This window comes from Meleagris gallopavo, chromosome Z (genome assembly GCF_000146605.3).
Source record: "Meleagris gallopavo isolate NT-WF06-2002-E0010 breed Aviagen turkey brand Nicholas breeding stock chromosome Z, Turkey_5.1, whole genome shotgun sequence".
NCBI classification, from domain to species: Eukaryota; Metazoa; Chordata; class Aves; order Galliformes; family Phasianidae; genus Meleagris; species Meleagris gallopavo.
This window is the reverse complement of record NC_015041.2, coordinates 48,960,448-48,973,604: the sequence shown is the minus strand read 5'-3', so window position 1 is coordinate 48,973,604 and position 13,157 is coordinate 48,960,448. Positions and strand designations below refer to the sequence as shown.

Below are 13,157 nucleotides of genomic sequence, written 5' to 3'. Positions count from 1 at the left end.
GGTGTAACTCTCAACCTCCTCTGCTTCCCTTGATTACATTGCAGACTGCCTGCACAGGTATCCCGTTACACAGGGCAGCAAACAGCCTGGCACAACAGAGAGGGAGAACTGAATATTGTGCCTGAGCTGGCAGTGTTGCCTATTGCTTTCTATGATGCGTTAGAGGGCTTTTTTTAGATACTGGAGGGGGAGAGGTGCTCTGGCCCTTCATTGCTGCTGTTGATTTGCAGCTAAAACTAGAAAAGCTAAGTGATGCAAAGTGTAACATTGGAGACTGTCCTACTGGCAGCTACATGTATGGAGCTCTAATGTTTGCCAGACTTCTGCTTCTCTCTGTCCCTCTGGGATTTCCTTTAATTTTGGTTTTCTTCTTACTGTTTTGCATTTTTCTGCATAGGTGGTAAGTTGGGCATTTCTGACTTGGAATTCAGCCCCTTGCACAAATATACTAATTGCCTGTTTCCTAACAAAGGCATAGTGCTTCAACCTGACCTGAGCATGATTCTACAAGAGCAGAAAACAAATGAGTTTGAGCTTGTCTATGCTGAGCTTTTTTTGTTGCTGACATGCTAAAAGTAACTGCAGATACTTTTGTTTCATAGTGAGCTTGACTTCTTGTAAGGCTGTAGGCCTCCAGTCTGTACCTTCCCTTAACTCTTGTAGACAAACTCTTACTTTTTCCTTTATTTGCCTCTGCTTTACCACACTTCTTTCTTTTCATAAATACAGCATTTTTGCTAGCTATGTCTTGGAGATGCATGCTCACTTTTCTGCAGGCAGGCCACTATCCAGACTGTAAGAACATGTTAGAGAGGTAACTGTGTTCAGAGTAGCTCTAGACTTCCAGACACATCTTTTGAAACCTGCATGGCACTGTGTGGAGATATTAGCTGTGGTCCTGAAGCAAAACAGCCATTCATTTGGAGTGCTCATTATCTCAATAAGTAAACTGGACCATACTGCAGTTGAGCTTGGTCAGTGTGGAGAATTACAAACTGCTGTGGAGGAAGCAAACAGAAACAGTCTGATCTCTGTAACAGGGAAGAAAGAAGGTGTTTGCAAGTTTATGAGAACAGCTCCAGCTTGCACCCAAAGACTGCACTTACGAGCTGTATTCTGAAGTTCAGCAACCAAGGGGCCAGGGTTGTAGCCCTACAACCCTGATTAAGATTTTTAATGATGTGGGAAGCACTGTGTGCCCCTCTGGAAGTATCTCCTTTCTTGTGCATGGGTATTCCTGCCTGTCTTCTTTTTGCAGTACAGTGTGGCCGAAGACTGTGGAATGTCCCTTTGCATCTAGATAGGGTTGATAGTCAAGGTTTGATGAATTTCCAGTTTTCCCTAGGCCTTTGTTATGGAATGGGAGTAGTTGAGCAGTCCAAGCAATCATGTAGCTGTAACACTGAATAATCTATCTTACTGACTCATCCCTTTCTTGGCTTTTAACTTCTGTCTGCATAAAGCTCTTCCAGTGTAGGTTGTCAATATTTCACATTTTGTTGGCAAGGCAGGGCAGAGGGCATAAAGTTGGAAGGCTGCTTCCTCAAGAGAATAGTAAGCAGTCTGTTTTGCATGCAGGAACAAGGCAGGTACCTTGTAATGCATTTACATTAGTCAGAGGAAGCAAGTGCAGCAGCACTGCTTATTGGGACACAGTACTGCAGGTGGAGGTTTGCAGATTGATAGCCTGACAGAGGCTAGCTCTCAGTTGACCTAGAAGTTTATGGTCATTTTTTATTCTGCAGCCAGGGCATATCCTGATCATGGAGTAGACTCACCACCTTGTCCTCTCTGGCATCTGTAAAAATACTGTGGTCATCAGAGAGTCCTGATTTCGCATTATTCCTGTCGTGTTTCTTCTTGCGCTTCCTTTTTTATCAATTTGATATTACCATTTCTGCCTGCTCACAAGGCTTCCCACATGCAAGTTTGGGGTTTCTAGCATGCAGGACACTAGGGAGACCAAGCACAGACACTTTTCTCTAATGGCTGACTGAGACTGGGATTCAAGAGCAATCTAATGCAGCCTCAAGCCTCCGCATGAGGTCATTTTGGATCAACAGCCATTTGCCGAAAGGCTGTGGCTCAGCTGGATAATTTCAGACAATGAATGAGGTAGAAAAAGAAAAAAGAATTACCTGGAAATGTCAGAGAGTCATAGAACATTCTGAGTTGAAAGAGACCACAAGGATCATTGAGTCCAACCTCTGGCTCTGTACAGCAGTCCCAGGATTCAAATCCCACGTCTGAGAAGTTGTCCAAACATTTGATTTCTGGCAACTGAGGCCTTGACTACTGCCCTGGCAGCCTGTTTGATGCCTACTGCCCTCTGGTGAAGAACCCTTTCCTAACACAGCCCTGATCCTCCACTGACAGCAGCTCCACCTCAAGTTAATCTCAGGGCTGTGACTCAGAAAATGGATGCTTCTGTGTATCTAACTGTTGCAAGGCAGTTGCTACTGGACGATTGGTAAGCGAAAGAGAAAGGTCTGGAAAGGGCCTCAGTTTTTTGTTTCTTGGTGCCTCACATCAGAATCAAGTAACTATTTTCTCTCAGAGGCTGATAGAACCTTTGGAGACGTGGGGGTGGAAAGCACGATGCATATACCAGTGTGCTTCAGCACCGCCCTGTTCATTACTCTCCAGTATTTACCTTTTTTCTGTTCAGATGGGCCCAAATGCACTTTGCCTTTTCCAACTAAGTTCACAAAGAGATGCTTGCCTGTGAGTAATTTTGGGAATGACTTCTTAGTAACACTTGCCTTGGGCTGGAATTAAAGCTGGGAGATGTAATTTATCTGAGATGTTGCATGTTTATGTCATTTTAGAAAGTAGTATGGCTGTAGTGCTTTGTTTCTCTGTCATCCTTTCCAGAACATTGGGAAAAAGATGACCTGCCAAGAATTCATTGCTAACCTCCAGGGGATGAACGATGGTAAAGACTTCCAAAAAGAACTGTTGAAGGTAAGAAATGAACTGCAGAACGTGGATCTCAGTATCAGTGAGATAGCTCACACCCTGTTTGTGTTTTCTGAATTGTAAAACAGGACAGACTGTGTTTCTTCTAAAGAACATGCAGTATTTACAATGTGTATTCTGTTGTTTTCCTTCTGCCTTTACTTGAAGGTGACTGAGACTACATGTACCATGAACAGTCAAGACTTATCTTCAATGGGGGTGGCTTCAGAGCTGTATGCCTTAAGAGCTCAGGTGGTCATGCAGTCCCAGATTGCTGTCTCTTGATTGAATCAGAGAGAAGCAGCCAGTTGGTTCTGACTATTCAATATATAAGGACTAATCCTGAGCTGTGTATCTGGAAGGCAAATGGTTTTTCATCAAAGGTGCTTTGGGGTTTTCACGTCAGAGCAGATGTAATTTCAGATTACAATGTGCTGTCTGGCACAGACTGCTTTGCTTCAGATTTTATTCATTAAGTTTATGCCAGGAGTTAAATCTGAAGAACTGCAAAAGAGGATGAAAAGGGTGGATCTTGTTTCATTGTCAGTAATAATGAGAATGTTTCATTTCTCTTTTTATGTGGTTGTTGGCATGAAACAGCAATCTGTTTGAATGAGGAGAGGAGTGCATACACCGGAGTTCATAATTTTTTTTTGTAATGGAAATAATAATGAGAGGTTGCTGCATCTGAGGTCTGACCCAAAGCCTACTGAAGTAAATCAAAATAACTGCTGCCTCTTCTGTGGGTTTTGTAAGGCCTATTGTGAATTGCATATGAACCTGCGTAACTGTAAGTGGCAGTCTTTGTTTTGTGGTAATTGGTAGTTCCTCCAGTTTCTCCAGCTTTTTGAGGAGGACAAGACCAACTGCCAGGTCCTGCACTTTGGCCACAACAACCTCAGGCAGCACTAAGTGGAAGACTGTGTGGAAAAATGAACCAGGGGGCCACTGGTCAATACTTGACTGAACACGAGCCAGTAGTTTGCCCAGGTGGCCAAGAAGGCCAATGGCTTCCTGCCTTGTATCAAAAGTAGTGCAGCCAGTAGGAGCATGGAGGTGATCATCCCCCTGTAATCAGCACTGGGGGGGCTGAACCTCGAGTCCTGTATTCAGTTTTGGGCTCCTCACTAAGAGACAAACACTGAGGCCTTGGTATGTGTTCAGAGAAGGGCAACAAAGCTGTGAGGGGTCTGGAGCACAAGTCTTATGAGGAGTGGCTGAGGGAGGCTGGGAATTGTTCAGTCTGGAGAAGAGGAGGCTCAGGGGAGACTTTATTGCTCTCTCAACCGCCTGAAGGGAGGCTGTGGTGAGGTAGGGGTGGGTCTCTTCTCCTGCACAGGTGGTGATAAGACTAAGGGAATCACCTCAAGTTGTGCCAGGGGAGGTTCAGGTTGGATATCAGGAAAAATTTCTTCTCAGAAAGAGTCGTCAGGTGCTAAAATGGGCTGTCTGGGGAGATTGCTTCGTCACCATCCCTGGAGTTGTTCAAGAACTGTGTGGGTGTACACTGAGGGACAAGGCATAGTGGGGAAATACTGGTGTAGGTCTATGGTTGGACTGGATATCTTGAAAGTCTTTTCCAACCTTGGCGATTTTGTGATTCTGTGATTCATTGTAAAGAACTGGGAATGTAAACTCAAACCCCTTGTTATTAGTTTTTTCATGTCTTTATTTTTAAAATCCGAATGCAATGCTCATCTGTCAGTAGCATCACTTAATTTTTTTTTCATGGAAGTTCATTTCTTACCCTGTCATAGATGTATTGAGATTAATTTGCAAGCTAATTGCAGCCCTTACTGAATAAAAAGGTCTTAAGGCTGTGTTTAAATAACCTTCAGATTTACTGAGGAGAGATTTCCACTGGTTCTCACCTGCTGTTTGTTGTCCTGCTGACAGAAGTACACAGTTGAGGCTGAATCTTGGTGTTTATTATTGACCTTCAGACTAATGCTGAGGCTGGCTGGCTCTTTGCCAGCCCACTGAGAGCAAGAGAATGGGACTCAAGATGTACTGGAGGCAGTAGGATGGAAGAAACCCGGTGCCAGCATCCTGCTTCATTTGAGATGTTTTGCTCTTCTCTGCATGCTGCCCTGATGCTTTGGGGACAGATGTAGCACCCAGCTTTGGTCTGTTGTCTCACTTATCTGAAGATATTCTAGATGTTCTGCCCCTTGTTCTATTAATGTATTGGTGAAGAGAAGCAGAGCGCATGGCAGTGAATGTGCATTTCAATTGCTACATTACTGTGTCCACAGCAGCTACCCTGACACAAGTTGTGTGATTACAAAGATTTAGCTGAAATTAAATTTGCATTAGTGTCAATAAATTAAATTCACAGAACCCTGCTTCAGCACAATGCTGAAACGCTTTTGGCTTGCTGGTGCATTAGCAGGACGGCTAATGACAAGCAACTGAGGCTGCTGGCTGATTCCCTGCAGCCCTTCAAGGTTTCTGTGAGAGAAGGGCCATTTCCACAGGGTGGCAGTGTGCCCCTGCGGGAGCGAGATACTGACACCCACGATGTGGTTGGGAAGCAATTGTGCTTTTCTGCCTCTGGTCCTCCTGCATTCCCCTCGTGTCTGTGAGATGAGCATTGCACCACTGTACGAAGTCTGCAGCTTTGCATAGCCAAGCCCCAAAGCAAAGCTGAATTGCAAGAAGAGGGGAGAGGTCTTAACAAGTGACTTACAAGTGGCATTCATCCAGGACTTACAAGTGCACGGCAGCTTTTGTGATGGGTCTGAAACACAAAGTCAGTCAGGGCTGCAAATCGTGGTTGAGGTATCCAGAACACACAGGGCATACAGGTGGAAGTCAGGTCAGTTGCTACAAAGTGTACCCCTGGGTGCTTATTTTGTCTGAATAGGAAAAAAGGCTTTCAGTGGGCATGTATGAACATGTGAGGAGATTCAGTTCGCCTTTATGCATGATCAGCCTCAAAAAGCTTTGGATGTGAGATCTGATTGCACTTTTCCCCTTGCTATTCCCGTGAAGGACCCTAGCTTTGTTTTATTTTTTATTTTTTCCCAACAACAAGGCCACTGTGGTAAACATCATCAGGCCTTGTAGTTCAGACCATAATTCTCAGTGTCATTGACAGTGCTTTGGGAATGGGGATTTTCTTCTGGCCAGCAGGCAAATGAGAAATGCTAATATGGTTTCACTCGCTGTGTGTCTTTTTGTCTTTTCATTAACAGTGAAAATGGTTTCACTTTTGTACACCCATCTGCACAATGGCTCATCTCTTTTTTCTTTTTTCTCCCTCCTTCTGTTGGATCTGAGGTTCCCTTTAGAGCTAGGACCCATAATGGCAAATATGCCAAACCTCTGATTAACTGTGTTTCTCCCCATGAGATCTGCTTGCAGTATTCATATATTCAGTGCTTTGCCAGGCAGATAGATAAATGCACCTTCCCTTTTATTCCATTTTAGTTCTGGTTTGACCATCTGTCACACATCCCATTAATCTGCCATCAGCTGCTAGTAAAGACCAGAAGTAGAGACAGTAGCCTGATTTTCATTACGTGCTGTCAGTGCATGTAGACCTGAGTGTTGTAGTTTATACTTACTCCAGAGTTCCTGTATACCTTCAAAGTGGAAGCAACTCCTTGTAAATAAGAAGCAGCATCCCAAGCTGTGATTCACTGAATCACAGGACTATCTTTGTGGGGCTGACTGGTGTTAAAGGTGAATCAAGCCTTTTAAATCCAGGCAGATTAAGGTTATTGAAATGAAATTTTTCAAAGTCAAGAAAACCTTTTGTAACTCCTGTCCTTTGGCTCTGAGCTCTCACACTCTAAGCATACAAATAATTTTATTCTATATCAAGCTGGGCAAGGTGATCCTGAATTACTAGCAGTGTTTTCTTTTCAGCTTTGATCTGTAGCAAAGGTCACTGTGCCATGGTGAGTATAAGCCTTGGAAAGAGTGCAAAGGCTTGTGAGTACAAAGAATTGTGACTACCCTTGTTCTGGCTGGTGCAGAAGTACTCTGGTATGGGTGGGCTCAGTGCTTACCCTGAGGTGGACTGTGAATGGCATACTTATCAGCATTTACAGATGGAGACAAGTGGCAGATTCTACCAAGACCGAGAAGCATAAAGAGACTCAGCCACAGCACTGATCTCTTCAGAGCAGTTTTACTGGAAACCCCAGGTTAGCTACTGGAGATGCCGCTGCGGAAGGTGAAGAAAGCAGGAGAGATTCTGCACCTCCATTAGTGAGGGTGAGCTGAATGCGTCTGAAATAGTTACAACAACAACCGCATCCAATATGTGGGCTGTTAGCCAGAGAGAGTCCATTACCAGATCATTGTTCGTTTATTCCTGCAGAAAGGCAGGCCATGGTTGGTATCCAGCAACTCTGAAGGGAAATGAAGTCACTGTAGGGGAATATTGGGAACGTCAGGAATCTCGTGCCTACGCTCCCAGATTAGCTTACTGCAGCCTAATTCCTCCTTATGCTCACACCAGCTTTAACCTGATATAGTCATATCATCTCCACTGATTGTACTGTTGTGTAACTATTGTCTTCCTTCACTTTGTGAGAGTGGCTAATAAAGACAAAATAGTCTAATTTTGGCCATGCTTCATTTCCCACAGGCAGTGTGGTCCTACCTAATGCTGTGCTGGTAAAAAGGTGGCCATTGTGTCTTCCTCTCTCATCTTGTTCCAGAAGAGAAGCAGTAACAAGACCTTTCTTACATGAAGAAAAATGACAGCCCAATCCCACAGAATGTGCCAAGAGTCATCTCTGAAGAAATGGATCCCTGCATTTGTTAGGCAGTACTTAGATTGTGTGATGCTTTCCATTGTAGGAAAAATACTTGGTTGTTAGGCCTTGTGCTAAGACACCACCTGCCTGTCTTGTCCGGCATGTATCTAAATGTCCTTGGCATCTGTAGTGGCTAAGATAACTTGTTTATGGAGAATCATGGGAGTTTGTTGTGACACAATTGCATCGGTTGTGCTGGAAGGAGCTACTAGGAGTCTACCTTTATTTCTGTACATCTGAAACACCTCTGCTGCTCCTGACTCTGGTGGCTGTATTGTGCCCCAGGAGGAACACTGAACACAAGGTGTGCCTGGCCACATGTCTTCTGGTGGAGGTGGTGGCTGTTATCCAACTTATCAGGGAACATCACCAAGCTGAAGGGGCTGGGATGCTTGACAGGGACTTGGCTAGAGCCCAGCGGGGACTGCTGATGGAGATAAGACTCCAGTCCTGCATATAATACCTGCTTTTTCTCAAAGGCTGTGTTTTTGGCTGGGCTTCATCTCCCAGAGAAGCGCTGTAATCAAGTGACCAAATTAAGTGGGAGTTACTGGTGCTGAACTCCTCTGAAGAACCAGACTCCCTTAATTTCCTAAATGATATTAATTCTAGGTTAGGATTCTTGGGATATGCAATTTCCTATAGAAGCTGCAAGGTAGAGTTTATCTCATTTTACTGTCAGTTCCCTGCGCTTTAATTAAGGCATACTTTTTTTTTTTTTTTGCCAGTCTTTGTCTCCTTTCTCTCTTCCTTTCTTTCCCTGCTTAAAAATCACCCAAGGCAAACACTCAATTAAAAGACAATTGTAGGCATCTTGCTTGATCCTTTCCCATCATTTCAGGTGTTTTGTGATGAAAAATAAGCATCAGTAAGCTGACTTTTTGTCCCCCTCTTGTTTACTCCGAGGAAATCACACTAATCAAACTGCTGTGTGCACTCCCAATTGTTCATCTACAGTCTCTACAATTCCATTTTATGGCCAAAGATCTTCAGCAAGGAATTTCTACCTTCCTGCTATTGCTGAATGGAAAAGGGAGCCTGATAAATTCACAAGAGGAGAGTTTGTAACAGCATGCTAGAAGGTACAGTGTTTATTGCTGGAACACTGTGCAGCTGTGGGCAAGGCATGGACAAAATGTCTGTGCTCTGCTAGAAGAGTCAGAATTCTACTTGGCAGGAATCAGGACTTACCTCCTTGGTTCCCCTCCAGAATGAAGTTTTTCCTTTTTAAAATGTTTCTGCTGGGATAATGTTTCTGGGGCAGTCATTTCTTATGTTTGAAATGAAAGATCTGTTACTGAAGGCCTCTTTCAGCTGCTAGGAGACAACTGAGTCTAATCCAGCAGTATAAAAGTCAGAATACAGGATAAAACCATTAATCCTTGTCTTTAACAGTTGTTTGTGAAAACATACTTTCCTTTCAATCACCAAAGAGCCACAGTAACAGTGACTGAAGGGAACACCTGGATTGCTTTTGCTTTCCTCCATCCTCAGTCAGGACTTTCCTGCAGCGATTAGCTTTGATTGCTTTTGCATGTAACACTAGTGTTGTAGCTTATCCTCTGTAGGATAGTAACTAGCTCAAGCATGCCTGTGCAGAACTGTCAGTTAAGTCAGGATGTGGTGATGTGCACATTGCTTTAGGTTCTGCTAGTAACACGGATTCTCACACTCCTTTGCCCAAAGCGACGTGCACATCTATTTCGTGTTTCTGAAATTTGGTTCAATTCATATAAAATTAAAAACCCAAAAACTATATGTGTCTCCCAAACAAGCTCAGGTATTACGTCTAGGAAAGCAACGAAAGATAACAGGAAGTCTAATGCTCTCCACTGACTTTCTGCCTCTGAGCAGGGAAGGTGAGACTTTCAAAAGGCCTTAAAATGTAAAATTTTGTAATGATGAGGCAGGAATGATGATTCTTCTATGTGGTCTGGGGGTGGTGTGAGGCGCTGCTTATCCTGCTAGGAAGTGGGCATTTTGAAATGGGTCTTTTCTGCTTCCATGGCCTGCATTTCTCTGAGTTTTTCCTCTCCAGCCTTTGATCTCTGTGCTTTTAGATTGTTATTCAGGAGATTTCACCTAACCCACCAGCCTTTTATGTCAGCAAGAAGTGAAATCCAAGCATTGGCTAGGAGTTTTCTGCTAGGACTAGCTGCAATTACATGGCTCAATACCAGGCTCCTAAGAACGTTGGGAAGGGAGATGGAGGGATTTTTGTTTGTGGAGGCAAAGTCTTAGTAGTATCCTGTACAAGTTGATCAGGTGAGTGAATCATTTGATGTTCAGCTTTTCCATCTTGTTGGATAGCCAAGGATGTCAGTTCTCTGGTTTAACCAAAATGCTTTGCAGCTCCTGAGCACAAATGTCTCTGTGCAGAGCTTCCCATTTCTTGTGCTGTCATTGTGAAGGATTCAGAATGGTAGCAGTGCTGTGCTCTGCCACTTTAAAGAAGGAACTTTAGGCTCTTTTTGAGCTGGGAAATCTCTAATACAATGTCACACATACATTTTGGTCCCTATGACATATTACTCCCACCTCTATGTAGGTAGAAAACAAATTCTGAAAAACATTCTTTGATCTTCCACCCACTGATCTGCTTGAAATTTTAGTTCTGTAGAGCAACTCAAGGGAAGGAGGAGTAGGAATATAATTTGTACCATATTTAAAAAAAAAAAAAAAAGAAAAACATTACTTCCACCAGTTTGGGGAATTATTGCCATAAATCTTTGGTATTCCTACCTTCTGTTAGTCATCACACTTTTGCAATGACACGGGATTTCTCTGTGACCTAGATACACTGTTTCCTTTCAGGCAAATGTACTATATTGCCACTTGACTTTCTATATGTGTTTAATATATAGATATATAATATTTATTTCATTTGATACTAAATGGAACATCTAGTTTCCTACTGAGATCTTATTTCTTTGATTGACAACATATTTCTAAGATCTTGGTAAAAATACAAGGCAAATCCAAGGCACCTGTTTCCTGCCCTGCTGACCGATTGGCTTTGGCAGGCATTGTGAGGGCTGTGATGGCTTGCTCCTGCAGCTGAGGCAAGCCAGACATGTCTTCATAGATGTATGCATTGGTAGAGGACTTTGATGGAGGATGCTGGAAGCTATGCCTGTTTATCCTCTGTGGGCTGTTCCTTTCCCAGTGAAAGGCTTGCAGTGCAGGCAACACCCATGTGAAACTTTTGTGGCTCTCAAAGTGGCCTGGATTTTTTGTTTTGTTTTGTTTTTGTGATTGCTGTCTGAATCACAGGGAGGCACTGAAAAAGGACTGTTTTTTAATGCAATCCCCAGGGGAGTGCTGAGTGGTGAGGGGTTTATTTAAGTTGTTGACTATAGTGTGCTCTCTGCAGCTATAAAGGCACCAGTTGTTTGTGGCTGACAGTCAGTTGGCTTTGCAAGGGTGTCTGGTTTGCCTTACTGGGGGCTTCTGTGACAGCCACTTAGGAATGTTGGTTTTTTGGGGGGATGAGAGGGAGTTCTATATTTCCTTGTTCTCTCCTGTAGCTACATTTGGCAGCTTTAACTCAAGGAATTTGGTGGTCTCTGTGAGTTGATGCTTATTATATGGCTCCATTCATTTCTGCCAGCTGTATTTGCAGTATGTCCTAGTTCCCAAAAGAATGATGCAGGCAGACAAACTTTTTTCCTCTTAAGACTATGATGCTTGTCCAAGGAACTCAGTGAGACCCCAGTCTGCAACACTGAGCTGTTTTGTGATATACTGTGAAGAATCTAAAGATGGATAACTGCATCCCTTTGCTTGTAATGCTAATCACTGTGGGCATGGTTTCTTTGAATTTCTGTTACTATAAAAGAGCTTTTTCCATTAAGCTTATGCTCTTCCATCATTCTCAGCAAGACAGTACATCTTAGGAACAATTTATTTTGGCTCAAGGTATAGCATGGATTCTGGAGAGACAGAGGTACTAGAATTGATTGGTTATTCCACCAGCCAACATGGTTTCATCACTCAGGCTGCTTTTAGTGACTTAGTGATGTAAAAAGCCAGTGGTAAACCTTAGCATCAGTGACTGCAAGTCAGCCTGTCACAGATGTGCTTTTAGCCTACTTGTATAAAGTGAAACATACAATCTTAAGTTACCCTCATGGGCTCATAGGAACAATGCTTGTATTTTTATGGTACTATGACTTTATGTGCCTTGTTTCATGGTTGAGGTTGTCTCAAAGTACATGCTCGTGCAGTTACAATAGCTTAGTTGACAGGGGATAGCCTTTTAGGCTGTAGTAATTTGACCGTTTTCTATTGTAAGGGTTACTTTCCATACTGTATGAGAAATCAGAGTCATCTCCAGGGATTCCTTCAGAGTATGTCACACAAGTACTACAATATGACCTGCAAAAGACTCTTTCTTGAGGACATCGACAAGTGTTTTTTGCTAGTAAACCAGTGAGGTAAAACCAAGCATCTCTGTAAATGTTAGGTAATAATCTCCTTTGGATAGTGGAAAATAGAACTATCCTATGGAGGAAAATAGGTGGATAATTTTGAAAATTTCAGTCGATGTCCATTGTTCTCTCACCATACATAAAACTTGTTACCACTAGGTTTCTGTGTTGACCTTGTTGCTTATGCATGTAGAAACAAAGTTGTTGCTCTAATATTTCTGCTATTAACAGGGATGGCAGTTGGAGACATTAAGATTTAATCTTGGTTGTCAGCTCCCCTTGGTTATCAGACCTCAGAAATCATTATTTTAATATACTGTAATGTCAGTTAAATAGTGTCACTGTTGATCAGTTGTTGAGCTTTAGTTCTGTAGCCATCACGTATGAGTAGTTTATCCAGTAAAATTAACTTTACCCTCCACATCTGTTTTTAGGGAGAAGAAAAAAACAGGCATGAAGAAAGAAGAAAAGTAATCTTCTTATGAAAGATTTAATGTTTATTTAGCAAACAACAGAATATAAGAGCAGCATTAAATACTGCTGCTTTCCTGTATTGCACAAATATGTGATTACTGACTCTTGAGAGTGTATTTTAGGTAATTGATGTGTGTATGTGTTTTGTTAGCTTATGTTGATGGTATTGTAACTGGGATCAGGCTTAAATGATACTAATGGATTCTTGTGGGTTTGTCTAAGGACACTGAAGTTCTTCAGATAGAATAACTTGGTTCTTGGATTTGGTCCTTGAGAGCTAGTATTAAATTTCACTTTGAATTCCGTGGCTTTTCTTCTTTTGTTTTGATTTGTTGAATAACATTAGGAGGACAAAGCAAGGACTGAGTAAATTTGGCCTGCCAGGGAAACCTGACTGGTGGGAGGAAAAGATGGGAAAGAGTTTCTTGCACAGTAAATTGGCACGATTGCCTGTTGTGTATATGGTTGGTGTAGTCTGCTACAGTGCCTGTGGCAGGTGAAAAGCTTTTGTATAGGTTAAAAA

General features: G+C 42.7%; 1 protein-coding gene across 2 annotated transcripts in view; it reads left to right on the top strand.

The window, feature by feature from the left end:
- LOC104915217 (PH and SEC7 domain-containing protein 3) overlaps nucleotides 1-13,157 on the top strand; it is a 106,703-nt gene that overhangs the window by 38,249 nt on the left and 55,297 nt on the right. For both annotated transcript variants that reach the window (XM_010725979.3, XM_031557349.1), the window contains exon 10: nucleotides 2,875-2,964. In XM_010725979.3, coding sequence (XP_010724281.1) covers nucleotides 2,875-2,964 — 90 coding nt within the window. The remainder of the gene's footprint in view (nucleotides 1-2,874; nucleotides 2,965-13,157) is intronic.